General features: G+C 48.2%; 1 protein-coding gene across 4 annotated transcripts in view; it reads right to left on the reverse strand.

Moving 5' to 3' along the window:
• Positions 1–3,643: 3,643 nt before the first annotated feature.
• The window catches only part of Accsl (1-aminocyclopropane-1-carboxylate synthase (non-functional)-like), a 75,123-nt gene continuing 58,081 nt past the window's right edge, over positions 3,644–20,685 (reverse strand). Inside the window, exons 1-16 of one of the 4 annotated variants that reach the window (XM_011239645.3) lie at positions 17,306–17,522; positions 16,723–16,971; positions 13,966–14,513; positions 12,676–12,735; positions 12,203–12,273; positions 11,384–11,453; positions 11,075–11,141; positions 10,058–10,155; positions 9,753–9,830; positions 9,301–9,401; positions 7,640–7,729; positions 6,421–6,466; positions 6,179–6,320; positions 5,229–5,371; positions 4,981–5,134; positions 3,646–4,064 (exon numbers count right to left, since the gene is read on the reverse strand). In XM_011239645.3, the coding sequence (XP_011237947.1) occupies positions 4,012–4,064; positions 4,981–5,134; positions 5,229–5,371; positions 6,179–6,320; positions 6,421–6,466; positions 7,640–7,729; positions 9,301–9,401; positions 9,753–9,830; positions 10,058–10,155; positions 11,075–11,141; positions 11,384–11,453; positions 12,203–12,273; positions 12,676–12,735; positions 13,966–14,513; positions 16,723–16,756 (1,755 nt within the window). In that variant the 5' untranslated portion in view covers positions 16,757–16,971; positions 17,306–17,522 and the 3' untranslated portion in view covers positions 3,646–4,011. Of the gene's footprint in view, positions 4,065–4,980; positions 5,135–5,228; positions 5,372–6,178; positions 6,321–6,420; positions 6,467–7,639; positions 7,730–9,300; positions 9,402–9,752; positions 9,831–10,057; positions 10,156–11,074; positions 11,142–11,383; positions 11,454–12,202; positions 12,274–12,514; positions 12,736–13,016; positions 13,101–13,965; positions 14,514–16,722; positions 16,972–17,305; positions 17,523–20,685 lie in introns of those variants that run through there. The other 3 variants (NM_001033452.4, NM_001363092.1, NM_001363093.1) reach the window with 3 other exon arrangements.

Here is a 20,685-nt window from a genome sequence, read left to right on the forward strand (position 1 = left end):
GACTGAACATCTGGATTCTCAGACTGTCTATCAAGAGCTTGCCATTGTTGGATTAGGTGGATCACCGCCTGTAAGTCATGCTAATAAATCATATTATATATGAATTTATGTGACTATATATTCCATTAGTTCTCTTCTTCTACAGAACCCTAATACTGGAGGATTCTGGGAGTGCCACTGGTCATCAGTCCACATTAGAAGGCTGGAGAGGTTTGGCTCTGATGTTAGTGAAGGGTGGTGGCAATACAGTAGCAGAGGCAGTGGCAGGGTAGATGGCTTGAAACCTGAGTAAATTCACCAGTGAGGCACAGAGGCAAGAGCTTCCCCCTCTGCCCACCACTACACTGTGTCACCTGCACTTAGGGTGGCTCGTCCCATCTCCATTAACCCAATCAGAAAAAAAGCTCACCGAAAAGAAAAGAAAAGGGAAGGGAAGGAAAAGAAAAGGAAAGAAAAGAAAAGCTCACCTGCCTCCTAGTGGACTCCAGATCTGGTCAAGTTGTCAATCAAGATTAACCACCAAAGCCATGAGACAAACTCTTGCTGTGTCACTAGGCAGCCTTGCTGGTCTGGAACCTCCTAGATAATTCAGACTGGCCTCAGATATGTAGTGTTCATTTTGCTTCTGCCTCCCAAGTCTGGGGGCTTGCAAGCAGATGCTACCATGGGCCACCATGCCTGCCCTTTCTGCTCTCAAATTGCCTTTTCAGGCAGTTGTCATAGCCATGGTGGTGGGGGGGGGGGGGGGGCGCGGATAACTAATACAAATAGCAAATGTTAACAAGAAAGTGCAATGTCCAGAACTTTAAAACACCAGACAACTTTTTTAAAAATTACATTTATTTACTTCGGGCGTGTGTCATTATATGCATGTGGAAGTCAGAGGACAACTTCTGAAAGTCGCTTCTCCCCTTCCAGTGTATGAGGCTTGGGGATCAAACTCGGGTCATCAGGCTTGGCAGGTGCCTTTACTCACTGAGCCACCTCACCAGCCCCGCCCCCCATCTGAATATTGAGTTGAAGAGACACAGAAGCAGACTCATCCTTCCATGGGAGGCATGACTCCTCCTGTCCATGCCAGAAAGACTACTACCTTCCTTCATAAAGGTCCTGAGAGTGCCTCTGGTCTCCTGGGCTCTTCCAATGAATTCCCTTTCTGCCTGAGGTGAGGTCTTACTATTATAGCCCAGGCTGGCCTTCGCCCCACAATTCTTCTGCCTCAGCCTTTTGAGTACTAGGATTATAGGTATACACCACCATACCTGGTTCAAAACCAGTCTCTAAAGAACATTATCTAGCACAATAAACTTTGAAGAATCAGGATTTATTAAACGACTTCCTGTGACAGTTTATCTCCGCAATCAACTTGACTGGATTTAGAACCACCTAGGACTACCGAGAATACACAACTCTGGGTGTGTCTGAGTTTATTTCCAGAGAGGCTTAGCTTAGGAAGAGCGACCCTCAGTGTGTGTAGCACCATCCCACAGGCTGGGGTCCCAGTCTGGATAAGAGAGGAGAACGTGAGGTGATCAGCAGCAACCATCTCTGCTTCCTGGCTGTGGATGCAGCACGCCCACTGCCCCATGTTCTGCTGCCACAGCTAAAGGCTCACTCCACGCTAAAGCTTTGCTTCTCCACCACAGTGCATGGAAACCTCAAACCATGAGCTAAAATAAGCCCTTCCTTAAGTTGCTTGAGAAAAGCAATATACTTCCCTTCCTTGATTGAAAAAAAGAAAGAAGGACAAGGAGGAGGAAGAAGGGGAAGAGGAGCGGGAGGACCTACCAGAGCTACTGACATATACCTGTAATCCTAGCACCGGGGAAGCTGAGGAAGATGTGTGTTCAAGGCCAGACTAGGTTGTACAGAAAGACAAAAAGAGGTGGGACAAACCTGTTCCCAGAGGGATGTGTATGTGTGGATGTGTGGATGTGGACACAATCCACACGAGTAAACAGAGCTATCAGTGAGTACTAGCAGCTTTTCCATCTTCCACAAAAGATTCTGACTCTGTTCTGGGCATTTCACAACCTCCACTAGGCAAGGACTTCCCAGAAGCTCAGGTGGGCACAATTTGAACTGTGGGGATGTCAGGAGACAGGAATGGAAAATCCCAGTTCTGGGAACTGGGGTCTGTGATCCCCAACCCTGAAATTCATATGTGCAATCTTCACCCCTCAAATGATAGCTATCAGGTGGAACCCTTGGGAAGTGATCAGATCATGAAAACAGAAGGAGCCCCAGCCCCCAAATCATGTGATGTCACAGGAAGAAAGAAGATGGCCCCACCAGATACTTATCTATTGGGTTCTTGGACTTCACAGCTTCTAGGACTGTAAGAAACAGATTTTCATTCTTTGTAAGTTTCTGGTATTTTATTTATTTATTTATTTATTTATTTATTTATTTATTATTTATTTAGAGACAGGGTTTCTCTGTGTAGCCCTGGCTGTCCTGGAACTCACTTTGTAGACCAGGCTGGCCTTGAACTCAGAAATCTGCCTGCCTCTGCTTCCCAAGTGCTGGGATTAAAGGCGTGAGCCACCACTCCCAGCTGGTATTTTATTATAGCTGCCTGAACAAGCTAACATTCCAAGATTTGTCTTAAAACCTTTTGGAAGATCTTTGGCATTTGAATGCAGGAATACCCATAACACCCCAACCAGTCCTTCAGCCATTTATAAGAATGGAAGATTGGGCCGAGCAGTGGTGGTGCACGCCTTTAATCCTAGCACTTGGGAGGCAGAGGCAGGTGGATTTCTGAGTTCGAGTCCAGCCTGGTCTACAGAGTGAGTTCTAGGACAGCCAGGGCTACACAGAGAAACCCTGTCTCGAACCCCCCCCCCCCAAAAAAAAAGAAAAGAAAAGAATGGAGGATTGGGAGCTTATAAAGATGGTACAACTAACACTTAGTGTTCCTTCAGCATCCAGCTAGGAGTCATTCCTTCCCTTCCCTACAGGCCTGCCACAGCAGGAGAGAGTGTCAGTGAGTGTGTATGTGATTGAGTGTGAGTGTGTGAGTATGTATGTATGTATATCAGTGAGTGTGTATATGTGAGTGTATATGTGAATGGGTGAGTGTGTCGGTGAGTTGTGTACTGGTGAGTGAGATATGAGTGTGTTGGTGAGTGTGTGTATGGGTGTGAGTGTGTATGGGTGCCTGTGTATGTGTGAGTGTATGTATGAGTATGTGAGAGTATGTGAATGTGAGTGTATGCGAGTGTACGTGAGTGTATATGTTGAGTATGCATGAGTGCATGCATGTCACATGGGGAAGTCATAACAGGACCTCAAGATCTTCCACTAAGGCTTCCAACCTTGTTGCACTGAGATGGGATTTCCTGTCATTTTGACTAGACTTGATTGCTTATCAGATGTTATTGTGCACCTGTGTGTGCCCCCCTCCTCCAGTGCTAAGGATAGGGGTACTCAGAGCCATGCCTAGGCTTTTACATGAGGTGCCTGGGATTTGAACTCAGGTCCTCATGCTTGCAGAGCAAAGCACTCTTACCCTCTGGGATGTCACCCCAGATTTCTCTCAGTCAGTACTCTTCACATGCAAGATTTCCAAAGGACTTAGAACAAAACAAATCATCTCCCTCCAAAAAGGAATGTGAACCAGAAATAAAGCAGGCCTGGAGCTGGAGAAAATAGAGCATGACTTTTATTAAATGGTGAATGCAAAACAAAGCCATCTAAAAAGGAATCCGGGGAACAGCCTTTACCTCTCCAGGGTTCCTTAGGCCTTCTCCCTCCTACTACAATAAAAACATCATTTTGAGCACAGTCTGGCTAGCGAAGACTAAAAGAAACAAGGCTTCTAAAAATGTCAGACACTCAGCGTAGGGGACTCGATGAGTGAGGTCAGACAGCACGGTGACTCCAATTCCTCCTCCTGTCTCCTGGCCACGAGGTTACTTTCAGGGGCCCCTGAGCAAGTGACAGCAGGCTCTCTGGAGCCACTGGGTGGGGGCAGCAGTCTATGTCCTGGCTGCCTGCTCCTGCTGTTTACTTTTCATGCTTTTTGTGTTCAGCAAGCACGTGGCAGAACCGATCCATGGCTAGAGGGTGCAAAGGAAACAGAAGGGGAGACTGAGCTAACAGAGTGCAGACAGAGCCCGGACAGACCCGGGTAGCAGCGGACCATCAGAGCCTCTGTTTATGGGTGCTGAAATCAGCCTTACTTCTTTGGGATGGAACTTGAAGATAACCTGTTCTATCTCTTCTGGGCTCTTTTTGAACCTGACATCAAATCACGGGCCTGCCGGAAAGAAGAAGGTCTAAGTCGAAGTCTGTCCTATGGCTTGTTTGCTGCTTAACCTTCCACTAGGCTTGATCGGTTACTTTTGATATAGGAGCTCTTCTCTGTTATGTGGCCCAGGCTAGCTTTGAACTCTCAGACCTCCTGTCTCCTTCCAAGTGCCAGGATGGCAAGTGTGAATGCCCATGCCCATGCCCATGCCTAGCTCCCTCTGTCTATTTTCCACAGGAGACTAAATGTTTATGAGGCTAAGAGGCTCATTGCTCTTCTCAGCAGGTAGGAAAATGTCTGGCAACTAATGAGACGCTATAAATAACCATTCATATAAACACTGTGTTCTTCACGTTCCCTGAGGAGTGTGCGGATTCTGATAGAACATACAATGTTTGCCCTGATCATTTTGTCCACCACACCCACTAGACTCTAGTCCCACATGGGCAGAAAACTGTTCCTTAGAAGTCTCTGGTCCAGAAGACATTCTCAAACATGTGCGTGGTAGACGCAGAACACGGAGACTCAAAGGGTAGGATACAGGGATAAATGGGTACTTTAAGGAATGGATTACTTCCTGTTTATGAAGGAGCATAATTAATAGAATAGAAAAGGGTGGCTCAGAGAAGCTGAAGTTACAGGCTATTGAAGGCAGAATATATTAGGGAAGAGTTGGTGGGGCCTCTCTACTGCATATCTGATGGGGGGGGGTCAGCAGCACTCACCCACTTGTAGGTGAAGGTGGGTTTCTGCAAAGACGAGTCGGAACCAGCCAGGCTCTATACACATGTAGGATTTGCCACTAGATAATAACAGCTTCTTGTCCCGGAAGCGCTGGTGAAGGATCTGCTCTTGGTCAAATGTGCATGGACTCAGATACTAGGAAAGGGGAAAGGAAAAGGGGGGGGGGGGCAGAGCTGAGCACAAGACCAGCCGAATGGTAAGCCCAGTGCCTGCTGTTTGCAGAACTTACAGCTTTCAAGTTGATCCAGACAAAGAGGCCAGAGCCACCGTTGTAAAAGGGGATCTTCAAGTCCTTCAGGATCTTAGTGATATAGCTGTAAGCCTTCTGGAGCCGGCTATGGTTTTTAGGAAGGTACACCTTACTGATCCACTCTGGATAAGCAGAGGAAGATGATCACAGATCTTACAGAAGACATCTGAGGGGGAGGGCTCAGAGGGAGGGGTTCTTCCCAAGTGTACCTTAGCTGGCTTCATGTGAGCCACTTCAATACAAGACGGAGTCTGCCTTGCTGGGTCTGAATTGATACTATCCTGGCACACAACTCTTATATAGGACTTTATAGAGCAGACAGTGGGCATCTTAATGTTCTTCTAGAATGTTCCCTTTGAGTAGATAATAGAGGCCTGTGGCTAAGGCAGCCCACAAAGGTGACTGCTGCCACTATTGTCATCTGAGAGAGTTAGTATATACACAAAGCTTTTGCTAGGGCTCTTGAACCCCACACACTGGATTGGGAGAGCCCGGCTACTCTCTGGGATGAATTCAGCACTACTATTCTCAGCTAATAACAGGGAAAGAGTGACATGAGGCTGTAGAAACCTTTATGCCCACCTTATACTGTTTAAAAAGTTTTAATTATGCCAGGCAGTGGTGGTATAAGCCTTTAATCCCAGCACTTGGGAGGCAGATGCGTGTAGATCTCCAAGTTCAAGGTCATCCTTATCTACATAGGGACTATTAGGCTTTCAGGATTAAAACCCAGCCTGGTTTGAAAGAGGCTTCCAAACCCATGTGCCCACTGAGCTTCACCCTGTCCTCCACAGTTTAACTTTAGACAGTGAACAGATCCTCAAGTTTATTGAGCCCCTGCTAGAGTCTCCCCCCACCCCAGGAAACCTAGCAATCCCACACAGCCATAAAGTCTAGCCAAGATGCTTTCCTAAGGTCCTGCTTAGTACCTTTGTCCTGGAGCAGTCGGCACAGCTTGTACTGAGTAATGCCAGAGACCCCATGGTGGTAGCCAAAAGCTTTCATGGCAGAGGCTACCTCCTTGTTGTGTGTATAGAGAACACCAAAGCGGATGCCAGACATGCCGAAATCCTGGAGGAAGAGAAGTTGAAGAAGGAACATGTAATTTTTCTTGTCTCTTTTGTTCCTGGCTTCCCTTCCTTCCAGACCCAAAGACAGGGGCTGGGCTTACCTTACTAGTGCCCCAGATCATATGGGTCATGTTAGGGTCAGGCAAGCTGGAGAAGAAGTTAGAAACAAAAATCAAAGTTAGAGGGGAAATGGGTGAAAGGTGGGTAAATGACCTCTCTGATGGAAAGGAGACCGTGGAGGTTAGGTTCCTCCTAGACAGGTTCTAACATGTCCAGGTTCAAGAGACACTGGTGACAGCTAAGCTAGAGGTCAACACAAGGTGTCCCTGAAAAGTGTACATGGAACAGCACTCAAGCACCCACTGAGGAACTGCCTGACTGACTCTGCTATTGTGGATCTGACTATAGATCTAGTCCAAGACTGCTTCCCTAGCAGCTGTCCTCTCAAGAAGTCAGCTGCCTACTACTTTTAGAACGTGCACACTTGTCCATTCTAGACTATACCTATCTCTTACTGCCCCACCTTTCACCAAAGGTGTTCCTTCTAGCAGGCATGCCAATGTCTTGCTTTGATGAAATCTCAGTCTTACAGTCAAATTCTATACCACCACCCCCCCAAAAAAGTTTGAGTTGGGCATGGTGGAATGAATATACATATATTTCCAGCACTCAGGAGGTGGAGGCAGGAGAATTAAGAATTCAAAGTCAAGTTGGGCTAAAGAGCAAGATGCTTTGTAAAGAAGTCCCTACCTGACCACCAATCCCTGGGGGCTTTCCTTGCTGCATAGATAGGTGTGTGGGCATGTGTACATGCGCGTGCGTGCATGTGCACATATAGGTATGAAAGACACAGGTTAAAACCGGGTATTTTTTTAGACCACTTTCTACTTCCCCAATGCCTCCACTACAGATAAGGTCTCTCAATGAACCCAAGCTCTTCATTTCATTCAGGCAGTGTGGCCAATGAGCTCCAGGGATCGGCCCTGCTTAGCTCCTCCCCTACCTCTAGGGTCACGTGTTGCCGTGCTAGAGTTTTCCCGTAGGTTCTGGGAACTCAGAACTCAGATCCTCACACTTTCCTGACTGACCTGCCACCCCTTGACCACCCTCGCCGCCTTGCCCAGTGTTCACAGATACACAGAATGGCACTTGGACTCCACACTCTCGAGAGCAGTGGGCACTTTGTGAATATTAAAAACCCCCCACGGGTACTTGACTTGTTCCCCAGCACCCAGCCAGGCAAGTTCCTGCTTCATGAAAACACCTACAAAGCCGGAGCCTTGTGGTTCTTGCTCCCAACACTGGAGTGGACAAACTTACTCTTTTATGCTCAGAACGCTGTGAAATGTGACAGACGGCTCAAACACTGACAGCATGTAAATCTCGTCCATGATCACGTGCAGCTTGTGACTGGAGTTGGGAAAGAAAAAATACTTCTAGTTTCTAGCAATAACTTATTACATTTTAGCGTGTGTGCGCTCACACGTGCGTGCATGCGTGCGTGCGTGTGTATGTGTCTGTGAGCCCAAGCCTATGCTTACACTCTCTGCATGGTCCGTGGGTGGAAAGCAGAGAACAACTTGTTGGAATCCTGTTGCTCAGTTTGTCAGACTTGGCGGCAGGCACCTGGACTCACTGAGCCATCCTGCCAGCTGACCCTGCAATCTTCACTCTCACTCTTTGCTGTTCTTGGACATAGGTCAGTTATTTATCCCAAGAGCTTACTCTCCACCTCTCCAAGGGACACTATGAAGAACACAAGAAGGGAACTTTGCTCTAGCTGGCAGTACAGAGAGGGAACAGGACCCAAAAGACACCCATGGATAACACATTTAACCCCTTAAAGACCAAGCAGACAGCAGAAGAGGCAGAGCTTCTCCCAGTGTTTAAATCCGTGACAGACAGCAGTTGCCACCAGGGTCTAAACTGAGTCACAGCACTGGATGGGCTTTGAACACACTTGCATCCTCAGTTTGCCATGACCCCTGGGCACAGCACTGTTACCCCATGTCACAGATACAAAGTTAGGCCCTGAGACAGACCAAGAGTTGACTCGGCCTAGTAAGGTCCCGGAGCTCGCATCGATTGTGAATTTCACAGGATCTGGAATCACCTAAGAGACCAGCCTCTGGACCGATTTGGGAGGATTGTTGCATTTAGGTTAAGTGAGGTAGGAAGACCCACCCTAAAGTCGGTGCCCCCACTTTCTGGTCTTGAGTCCTGAGCTGAAAAAGAAAGAAAGAAGGAAAGGAAAGGAAAGGAAAGGAAAGGAAAGGAAAGGAAAGGAAAGGAAAGGAAAGGAAAGGAAAGGAAAGGAAAGGAAAGGGGGAGGGGAGCAGAAGCTAGTGGAGCAGAACAGTCTTGCTCTCTGTTTCCCATGGACCCCAGCGTGACCAGATGCTTAAGTCTCCTATCATCCTGGCTCTCCTGCCATGAGCTGTACCCAGGAGCCATGAAGCCAGACAATCCTTCCTTTGCAGGGTATTATGACAGCAACAGGAAAGCAACCCAGACAGCCAGAATTTACACTCAGCTCCATTGAGTTCTTGATGGCAGCCCTCATTTTTGTCTCTACTGCTGGCTGACCTGGGTCAGTCATGGAGTCTGAGTGCCATTTCTAGAAAGCAAATCCTCTGTCCTAGAAGGGCTTGCTGCAGGACTCCAGAGGCAACTGTTGTTACCCTGTCCCTAGCAGGGAGCCAAGAGAGTCTCGGAGCATCCTTCATCCTTGGTACTGCAGTCCAGGTAGTCTGGAAATAGATACTGGGATAAAGTACTTCTGCCACCAGGACTAGGAAAGCTACAGAGCCCTGCTCTGGTTCCTAGGTCAATGTCTATGTGGGAAGAGGCTGGACAGGCAATGGGAAGACAGATGGTGAGAAGTAGTCTTTATAGAGCCCTGCAAAGCAGGATGGGTAATCTTGGGTAAGTTACTTCGGTTTCTAACTTCTCGTCTACGTGTGACAGGGTGGAATACGTACGTCTTAGCAAAGACCAGGTATTCTTGCAGTGACGACTGAGTGTAGACATCACCCAGAGGATTCTGGGGGTTGATGAGCACAAGGCCTTTGACCTTTTTTGCCTGAGAAGAAACCCAAACACAAGAGTGAATACAAGTCTATTACATCTGCCCAACTCCCACTAAGCATCCTTTATGGCTCGAGACCTCTAACTTAGGACACCTTGATAAAGCCCAGGTAGGATCTCATGGATGCAACTCCATGCTGCCAGCAAAGGGGAAAAGAGGGAAGTGTTCTGGAAGTTTCCATGGATGGTACTCATTTCTACAGTGAAGTCAGATACTTAGAACTACTTGCTGTCTTTCCTATCTGGAGAAAGCCCCCACATCTTGTATCTAAGTCTTGTTACTCAGCCTTTTCAAGGCCAACAGTGGCAAACATGAAATTAAGGCTTCCCCACTCGCCACCCTTACCTTCTTCTTAGCCTGAGTCAGGGCAAGCTTGAGCTTATCCACAGTGAGTTGGAAAGAATCCAAGTTGGATCTGGGGACCTGGAAGACACACACTGCTGAGAGAGGCTTGCTACCGAGCCTGGTTTCTCAGCTCACAAGCCCCATACAGTTCTTAGCCTTCATGTCAGGGTGTTGGTCCTACATAGCTTCTTCACCCTGGTATCTGCCCCACTCTCACCATCACTTAAAGGACAACGATCCTCTGCCTCCTGGGGGCCCCAGAACCATCACCAGGTGGGTGAGTAGGGAAGAGACCACATTCTGACCTGGCTCTCCAAGTGGACAGGAATAAGCTCGATTTTGGAATAGAGGTGGGAGCTGAAGACAAAGCCATTGTAGCACGGTGTGGGGATCAGAAGGGCATCTAGGAGCACAAGGAGACAAAGCTGTCTTCCAGTCAATGTAAGCAGCAAGGATCATAAGACAAGAGCCCTGTGTAGCAATCTCTTTTTCGATCCTTGAGCTTATTTCATTTTTAAAAAAAATGGTACATTTCTACACATATCTATTTGTGGAGAAAACACTATTTCTCAGTTTGCAAGCACACTGAAGGGGGCTGAGAGGGGTAAGTGCAGTGAACAACTCAGAGTTCAAGGTATAAATCAAACAGGGCACTTCCCATTAGAAAAGTCTTTGTGTGTTGAGACACCAGTGTCTGTGTGGCTACATGTTCATCCATGCGCATGCACATGTGAAGATCAGAAGCCAACCCCAGACTCCTGACTTTGGAATAATGCACCTTGTTTATTAAGATAGTATCTCTTTATTGGCATATTTAGGCTGGCTGCAAACAATCTTTAGGGAGCTGCCTGTCTCAGCTTCCACAGCCTTGGAAACACATGCCACTACAAGCACATGCCACAATGTCCGGCCTTTTTTTATGTGAAACTCAGGTGACAAACACTTTCCTGACTAAGCAGTTGTCTGTACTAGCAAACTTTAAAAAGTCTTGTCTGTACCAGGCTAGACACAAAAGGTCAAAGGTCATGCACAGGAAAGTTTCCTCGTGTTGAACCTGGTGGGTTTCATTTCCCTCTCTCTTTCCCATTCTCTTGGCCCTCTGGGCCTTTTCATCTAGATGGCCTCTTTGAGAACTACCACATATTTCTTCCATATTTAATGAGGACTCTAACTCTCTTGGAGTTCCCAGAAATGATATCTCTGGCAGGACAGTGTAGCCTGCACTTGTGGAAAAGACCTTCAACAGTCTTCTCTTCCCAAGCCCAGTGCCTGGGTATCCCTGCCCACATGCCAGAAAAGGCAAAGAGAGCCTGCTAACTTACCACCTGGGTCACACAGAACCATGGCCAGTGAAGCAAAGACTGAGGAGCAGCCATTTAGAACCACCACCTGAGGACAAGGTCCAAGAGACAGAGTCAAAGTCAGTCCCTGCATCAGAAGGGTATGCACAGGCCATCTCCCTTCTCCTTCCACAGGGCAGGTCCCAGCCCCCCACCCCCCTCAACTGGACCTCCCCCAGGGACCTCCCCAGCTGGCTTTTACTGTGCCCTGCCCCTCTGAGGGTTCTCCCTGTGGTCTACAGATGATGCAGAAGGAACCCACAAGGACAGCCCTCTATTGTACTCACTCACATTTTCTGGGTCAAGGGGTGTAGGCGCCTTGCAGTAGTGGGTCAAGAAGCTAGCCAGCTCTTCCCGAAGGCTGCGGACAGACCCAGAGAGACCCTATCATTCCCAGGCACCCTTCCTTCCTCACTCAGAATCTAGATGACATGCTTTTTTTTTTTTTTTTTTAAGAATATAGCATCCAACCTTAAGGAGGTCTTTGCTATCCAAGCCAACCTCATCTTATAGGACTATAGACTAAAGTTACCTCTCCAGGGTCACGGGGCTATTGAGAGAGGAGAGGATTATAGACAGATGCTGTTTCTGCCAAATTAGACTGCCTCCTGGGATGTTCTGTTCTTAGGCAAATCCAACCTTTTGTCATTGAAAGCAACGTTGTCACCTACATAGTGACCGAGTTTTAGAACTCAACAATTCTCAAAGTTTTAAATAAGTTAATGGATTTGTGTTGGGCTGCATTCATTAACTATCATGCCTCTAGCTAGACGTACCTGTTAGGCATTTCCTGGAAGTTATTAGCCAAAGATACAGGAAAGTAGTTCATCTTAAATATGGTTCATTTGGGGGAAGGGAATATAGCTCAGGTGGGGGTAGATGCTTTCCTAAAAGGCATGCACAGAACTCTGGGTTCCATCATCAGCACCACAATAAAAGCGAGCATGATGGTAAGGGTGAGAGGGTCAGAAATTCAAGGTTATCCTCAGCTAAACAGGGAGTATCAGGCCAGCCTGTGCTACACAAGATTCTGTCGATGATTTTATATACAGCCAATGGATGATAAAAGGGGCCTGTAGACAAGAGACCCTAGTTCTGAAAGGCACTTACAAGGGTTGTCCTTTCCAGTCGGAGTACTGCAGCTGGGCCTCATCAAGTAAGTTCATGTCACTCTGAGTCAACTGTTGACAAATAGAATGTGAAGACAGGTAGTCCAGGGAGGCCAAGCAAGCTTTATTTTGTTCCTAGTTCGTGCATAAGTCTCTGTCCTGAGAAGTTAAAAAATCTCCCAGCAGGGGAGCAAGGATGCATGCCATGTGCTCCTTCATGAATGGAGGCTAGCCTTGTCAGACACAAATGAGTTTTAACAGAAGACACATACGAGGCTAGGCCAAAGCTTTGGGCAGGCTGCTCACTGCATACCTGTTAGACGACCTTTGGACAGTCATCCAGGCCTGGCTGGAGCTTACTTATGCTGTTCTAGAAACAATGTCTCGGCTCTCCCCGTGATGTCTAGGTCTTCCTCCTGGACCTCCCACAAGCTGAGGAATAGGCCAGGAAGCTAAGCCTTGAGTACTGCTTACCCTCGCTGTTATCAGGTCAAGGCAAAGCTTGTTCTCGCTGGTACTAAGGTTGATGTAGCCCTGGAAGTGGAAGGAATCTAGGTTAGCCTTCTTGCTCCATCCTAGGACACCTTTGGGCGTGCCAAGAAGCTGCCATTGTAGATTAGTTCAAGGGAAGATGTCACCATGCCACAACATAGTTCAACTGGTGTCTAATGATGTGAAATGACAGAAAACATCAAGAACTTAAAGTTTTACAGCTATCAATCCCCTCCCCAGTCCAACAGACAAATCAGAGTAGTTGGACTGCGCTGCCTGTACTAGCCACTGAATTCCTGAGGGCAGGCCTTAGTTAGACTCACCGTTTCCTGTGAGCTGCCTTATGTCTCGAGAAAAGCATTCCATCTGCTCCATTGAAGGAGGACGAGAAGGGAAGTTGGAAATCTACCAGACAAACACACTGGGTGGCAGGCAGACCCTCTCTAGCTCTACCCAGAACCTGGAGCCTTATCAAACCCTGCTTGTACCCATCTCTGCTATCACACCAGAAGGAACCTCCAAGTTACTAGAGGAGATGCAGCCCTTACATACAATAGAGGTAACAGATACATTTCCTACAAAAGCCACTGGATGGCCATACAAACCTTTGACGAGGAGCAGAAGGGAAAGGCATGACTGCAGCCACAAATGACTCCACCCTTTGAATGGATTGCTGCTGTTAATCTCCTAGGCTAAAAACCCTTTGTTGGTTGCTTACTGCCCTGGGGGGAACATTTGAACCCCTGTCCACCTGTACCCTACTTCTAATCACAGTACTCGTTGTCTCTACTCGGGGCACATGGGTCTTTCTCCCAATCACACCAAGCTCTTCCCACCTTCCGTCCATGTGTTCTCGCCCCTCTGGGAACATCACGGCCACCGTCATATCGGCTGGCTGGCTCAGACTTCCCGGGTCCCTTCCTAGATCACTTGAGGAGAGCATCCCACCTGTGCTCTGGGAAACAGTATAACGCTTGTTTCTCCCACGGTCGCCTCCACCTGCCGCTGTGCTTCATTCTATAAAGGCAGGCTCATTTACCAGCACGAGTGCAGTAACTTCTGAAGTTAAAGGAAAGGTGGTAGGGATGAAGGGACTCAAGACACTCCTCTCCCCCAGGTCTCCATCTTCTGGGACATTATCAGCTATGTCTATAGTTATACCATTATTCTAAGACAATAATGTTAGTGCATCACAAAGAGAGATGAGCATAAGAGAGGCATAGGACTCAGTAAATCCTAGTGATTGGAGCTTTCAAAAACGTCCCATCTTACCGAAGGGTTCTTATCCTTGTGGTATTTGTCAGCCTGATAGGCCTCGTAGCTCTGGAAGCTTAAGTGGTAAGACTCATAGATGCCAGCCCCACGCTTAGATAGGGTGCAGCTGGCAAGGGCAGCCTCAAAGCCACCCAGACTAGGCCTGGATTGGCCAGTCTGCCAAGGTGACAGGGTCTGGTGCCCAACTTTGATGCCACATCTAGAGTCCAAGCAAGGGAGAGGTACTTTGAACTTCAGTTTCTTTACAGTGTTAGACCATAAGAAGTTGACCATCTGAGACAGTAGGTAGCCCATCTTTTTCCGCTTCCTGGAGGTTTGTGTGCATTGCTGATCTCCCGGCGGGACGCACTGCATCTGCTGGCTTATCTGCTGCAAGAACTGATTCCTGATGACATGCTGAAACTTCAACATCTTCTCCTGCACAAATTTGAAGCCCTTCTTTTTGGAGGACTTCTTCTTCAGCTGATCCCTGAGTCTGGGGTGGGTGACTTTGAAGTGACTTGGAGTCTGGGTATCACTATTAGCCTTGGCAGCCTGGCTGGAGCCTAGAGAGAGAGAGAGATTGAGCACAGAAAGCAAAAGACAGCTTTCCCCTGAGGTCCTGACATGGTTGGGAACAGAACTGATTGTCAGCTTCATCGATGGCTTCTCCCACCTCTACCCTTGAGGCTTAGGCTCTAAATAGCTCACAAAGCCCAAGAGCGCATGCAAGTGTCCCCCCACCCAGCTGCTGGTGTATTCTACTGAGATGCTGTTAGAATGTGTCCTTACTGCCTGAGAACAAGCAGTAAGGCCCTCTAGGAGAAAAGAGGGAGTTGGCCTTTTCTAGGGTCTTCCTGTGCTCTAACCAGAGATGGCTCTAAATGAGAAGGGAGGGGCTTGTGTTGTTCAATCCCAGTACCAAGTAAACCATTGTACTGAAACCGGTCAGTATACGGTCACCTGGGGGTCAAACCTGGCCTCTCACCTGTTTCTATAGGTAACAGGTAACCAGGGACTAGGAAGATGGCTCAGTTGGAAAAGTGCTTGCTGCACAAATATGAGGACCTAAGTTCAATCCCCAGCACCCATGTTAAAAAGCTGGGTGTGGCATCAGGTGCCCATCATCCCAGCTCTTGGGAGACAGAGGCAAGATGTGATGGAGGCCAACGGCAGAGTGGAATAGCTGTGATGGAGGCCATGCGGCCCTCAGAGCTTCAACAGTTAAACACTCTTGAATTTAATTATTTAATTATGCTGGGTAGTGGTGGTGCACATATTTCATCCCAGCGCTTCTTGGGGGGCTGAAGCAGGCAGACCTCTGTAAGTTTGAGGCCAGCTTGGTCTACAGAATGAGGTTCAGGGTAGCCAAAGCTACATAGAGAAATCCTGTCTTGAAAAACAGTGTGTGTGTGTGTGTGTGTGTGTGTGTGAGAGAGAGAGAGAGAGAGAGAGAGAGAGACAGAGACAGAGACAGAGACAGAGACAGAGAGAGAGACAGAGAGAGACAGAGACAGAGAGAGAGAATATGGATATTTGGCCTGCATTCTGTTTGTGTACCACATGCATGCAGTGCCCATAGAAATCAGAAGAGTGCTGGATATGCTGGACCTGAGGCTACAGATTGTTGAGCACACATGCAAGTGCTAAAAATCAACACCTGAACTGCTGAGACATTGCTCCAGCACCCCCCCCCCCCAAAGCTTCAACTAGTTACCATCCCGACCTTTATAGAAAAGGGTTGCCAACCTCTGTTTTAGAACATAAACCTTTCTTTTTGCTTGTTTCCCCATCCTCCACCAAGATAGTCACAGCAGATACCCAGTCCCTCCATCCTGCCCTCACACAGGTTCCTAGTGTGCCAGGACAGCTGTTTCGGGGCTTTCATTTCTAGTCTCCCTAGCCCAGGGTGCAGCTGCTCATCTGTGGCCCATCTGAATCACCTAGCAGTGTGATACGGGCCTCAGACAGTGAAGCCAAGTTCCTGGACTTCAGTTAGATCAAGGTTGGGGTAAGAACCAAAAAGTCTTCATTTCTACCAAGCTCCCAGGTCTGTACTCAGTGAACATGCTACCAGTGTTTCTAAAAACCGGTCAGAATACCAGGAGCGACCAAGAAATACCTTCTTAATGCCTCAATGAGCCAGCGAAACAAACCAAGACAGCAAACTCCAGGTGGTGGGGCTGCCTGAGGCTACCACTGCCTCTCATTCTTTAAGACAACCTCCACCCAGAAAACTAGGCTTATGACCCTTCCACCATATGCTGTGATTCTCAGCTTTTTTCCAAGCAACAACAACCCCACCCACACATGTCTAAAACCTTGTTGCTTCTTCTACACATGTATAGTATCAGCACTTCAAAGTACTAAACATGCTCTGCAACATCCAGGAGGTTCGGTGGCCAGCCAGTCTAGCCCAAACAGAGAGCATCTGTAAGAGATTCTATCTCAAGCACAAGGTGGAACGTGATGAAGACACTCAACAGTGACCTCTCCCCTCTCTATACACGCAGTGTCCACACACAAAGAATTGCATTCTCCTGGAAGATGTATTTTTAAGAAGGAAGTGAAAATGGGCTAAGGTCATCAGGGAACTTAGAAGTTGGGGACTCTGACAAGACTTCTTATATAGGAAATGTAAATGATGCTGCAGCACAAAGAAATGTTGCCCCTAAAGCCAAGCCCTAAGCATTAGAACTGGGGTTCATCAGTCCTCTCCTTCAAACCCCTTGGCTCTGCCTTGGTTTCAGGGTCCTTAAGTCTGCCCTCACCTACCTTCCAGATCCTCCAGGTTGGTTAAAATCAGCATCAGGGTCAGACAAGCTGCTGCTGGCACGATGTTCCTCTGCCATGAGTTCGGGCTCAAGGTAGGTCTTGAGCAGAGGAGGTGGGAAGGAGCCAGGCAGGGATCGGCTCAGTGCTAGGGTAGGGTTCCCCTAGGCTTCACCTGGTCCGTCTTTCCAGTTAGTTCCACAAGCCTCGCTTTGTGGATGAGAAATAGAGGCTCAAAGGAATGAACTGAGTCTACCAGACACAGAAGTAGGATGTGTTTATCAGGGAAGGTTCCAGGCACATCGGCCCCTAGTGGCCGTGCCTCGTGTGCCCCAGTGCGGCCATGAACATAACCCAACACAGAGTCAAAACGGAAAACACCGAGGTTGCTGTTGCTTTGCTTCTGTAGCTCCACTACCCAGTTCTCAAGCACCGGCTTTATGGATAATGTTGTATTACAATGTTAGGTCTAAGCCGTTTGACAATAAAACTCCACTTTCTTTTAAGCTCCAGGGCACTGTGTGTGGCCCAAAGTCCCTGCCTCCCTCCATTCTCATGGCTTGCGTAGTCACCCCACCGAGCTCACCTTCATTTCTGTTCTCACTCATCTCTGTGCAGTCCGAAGTCTAAATCCAGGAGTGTCTTTGTCATTCAGGGAGCAGAAGCTTGCTCCTCCGCCCCCTCCCCTCTCTTTTAAGCACAAGGTGGCTTGCAGGGTAATGAGACCCATCTTTTCCCCTCCTGGAGCCAACTACCCAGCAGCTCCCCATTATCTAGATGGCCTTGGCATAATTACAGAGAACTGGCTCGGAGTATCCGGTTGGAGCAAATCTGAAGAGTATTGGCTTCAGCTGAAGTGTTCACAGGCTGGGAGGGCCCCTGCTCTTCGAAGGAGGCTAGAGCCAGGGCCTGTGTGTACAGGCAAGACACGGGATGAATCGGGTGCTCACTGACTATGGAAAGTAACCAGAGGGGGAGGAGCCTGTTCAAAGCACAAAGAAGCCTATGGTACCTCCCCGTTTCTGAGGAGGCCATATTTGAGAGTAGGCTGAAGTGGGGTTTAGTCAGCACAGGAGGGGCCACTGCATTAAGAGGTCTTGGAGGGAGCACCAGGAACCCCAGGCACCATCCCCTAGGGCCCAGGACATAGGGTCCCTTGCCTGTGTGGCTTTGGCAAGCCTTCCTTTCTCCTTGGGAAAGACAGAGGCCAGGAAAACTACATCCCAGGTGGTGTGGAGACTAACTGGAGGATGGATGTGTGCTGACATGACGGGGCAGGAAGGGTTGTATGAAATGTCTCAGCTGTGACTGAGCCTCCCGTGACTGTCTAGGGACAGATGTGGACCCAAAGTAGCCTATCCTTCCAGAATACCCATGCCCTGCTCTCAAACTTTGAGGGAAAGATGATCCAGGTGTGGTGGCACGTGCATTTAATCCCAGCACGTGGGAAGCAGAGACAGGAGGGCCTCCTTGAGTTCAGGTACAGCCTGGTTTATGTAGTGAGACCCTGGGCTACAGTTGGGTGCTGGTCTAGGGACCCCAGGACTCTGGACTGCTAACGTCCACCCCTCCTTTTGCCCCACGGCCACTTTCCCTCCTCATTCGCCCTTCTGTTTTTTTTTTTTTTAATGGCATTATTTTCTTCTAAATGGTAAACACACCTGACTCATTTCTCTGTGTTGTTTCTTTCCAGCTCCCCTATCTAGAATCTAAACCCCATGAGGAGAGATGCTTCAACTGTCTTATTTATTGCTGTCTGTCTGAGGAAGACCAGGAGCTCAATAATTGCTGGGATTTGGACTGAAAGTTTCCTCCTAAGGCCTTAAAGCAGTGCTGTTGGCTCTCTCTCTGTCTCTCTCTCTCTCCTCTCCTCTCCACCAGCGGCTCCCCAGTATGATATGCTACCTGGTCTAATATTAACAGAGCTAAGCAACTGTGAACTGAAGCCTTCAAAACTATGCATGGAAATAAATCTTCTGTCTTTCCAAAGTTGTTTGCCTCGAGATTCATAACATTAATGGATGTTAATACCTTGTCAGTGGATGAGTGGGTGGGTGGGTGGGTGAGTGGATGCCCGAAGGCACTTATCTGAGGTCTGGGCTTTAGGCTTCTCTGCTCTCTGGTTCCAAGGCACATAGAGAGGGATCTTGGTTATGTTTGATTAACATTTATTTATAGTATAGTATAGTATATTGATTTTTAAATTTTGTGTTTATTTTATTCATTTTATGTATGAGTGCTCTGCTGCATGTACACCTGCATGCCAGAAGAGGGCGTCAGATCCCTTTATAGGTCATGAACCACCATGTGGGTGCTGGGAAATGAACTCAGGACCTCTGGGAGAGCAGCCAGTGCTCTTAACCACTGAGCCAGCTCTCTAGCCCATATTATATTGACTAATGAGTGAAGATGATAACTTTAAAATTAAGCAATTGTATGCCCTTGGTGAATGTTGGCAGCAGAAGGAAGAGTTTACTAGAGAAAAAGCCCTTGTTTATAACCTATCACATTGGGCTGGCTTGGAGCCTCCTCTTTGGGGCATCACTTCCAGCCATTCAGACATAACCCAGATTTGCCAACAGGGGGCGCTAAGTCCTTATTTTTTTGCTATTCATGGAACTTGTGGTAGTCAGTGTAGGTCCACAAAGGCTGCAGTCCGAATAAAGAAAAGGCCAGGTGCAGTCATGGCTATCACCCTTCAGCCCCTGAGGTATAGTAGGTGACCGCAGAAGGGCTGGAATTTAGAGGTGCCTGAGGTCCATTGCCAGGCCCTCGTAGGTCTCCACAACTGTTGACTTCCTGTATCCCCTGATGGTTCAGAGTCTGCATTTTGAGGACTGGACAGAGTGAGTAATCTCAGCCAGAGTCTCCTACATAAACACATCCCAGACTCACCAGCCACCTCTTCCTGTCCTTCCTCACACCTTTTCTCAAAGTTCTGCTTCAAAACCAGACAAGAGTCCATGAGCAGCATCTGACTTGGCCAGCTTTAGAAGGCCCTGGGTTTGAAGGTGGGGACAGCAGAAGTAGGCAACAGTAGCTGATGAGGGGAGACTCCTCCTCCCAACTGCTCCTGCTCCCAGCATCCTCCAGAGAGCAACCTGCTAAGCCTGGAGATAGAGGCATGGGGGACAAAGCCTGCCAAGAACCCCTGACACACCTCAAAGAAAGGTAAAGGTTGGTCGTGATGATCAAAGGCTCAGAGAGAAACAGGGGTCCTCCCTGAAAGCACCAGGCTTACCCCAGCTGCAGGTGCTACCTGGAGTCTGTACCACTGCTATGTTTTGTGTCACAGGGCTAGAGTCTCACATAAGACACTTCCTGACAATTTGATAAACAAAGGGTCTAATTTACAGGAGAACACACTGAACCCAGCAGGGTTCTTCAACCTCATCCAAGTTCAAGCTACTTGCATTAGTTGAGTGAAATCTAGTCTGAAGCCAGGCCCAACATGGCGTCTTCCCGGGCCACAGAGACCGGCCCTGAAGAATCCTCCTGTAGTGTGCTTGTCTTTGGGCGATTTGACATGACCCAGAGTGAGAGGCTGAAGAGGACACAGGCTAGAAAGGCCTTGGCTCCAGCTTCTTCAAACCACTCACCCTACAGGGCCTGTCCTTCAGAGTGGTCCCTTCCCTCCAGAAAGTCCATGCTGCCTGCAGCCTCCCTGTGCCCTCAGGCCTCAGCTCTTCCCCCATGGTTGGTTCTCAGAGCACTCAGACTCCACCAGGTCAGTCATGTTGCATGTCCCTTCCCTTATCCGATGGGGACCATGCACCCAGTAGGTACCAAGCACACAGTAGTTACCAAGTCACTGTTTCTGTTTACTTGTCTAGTGTTTGCATGGGAAGTCAGACAGCCCCCCACCCCCCCAAAAAAGCTGTTCTTGCTTTCCAGAGAATTCTGAACCCGATTTGCAAACAACAACATCTGGCCCCGTTAGAGAGCAGCAGGAGCAAATTAGCCTTG

This window comes from Mus musculus, chromosome 2 (genome assembly GCF_000001635.26).
Source record: "Mus musculus strain C57BL/6J chromosome 2, GRCm38.p6 C57BL/6J".
NCBI classification, from domain to species: domain Eukaryota; kingdom Metazoa; phylum Chordata; class Mammalia; order Rodentia; family Muridae; genus Mus; species Mus musculus.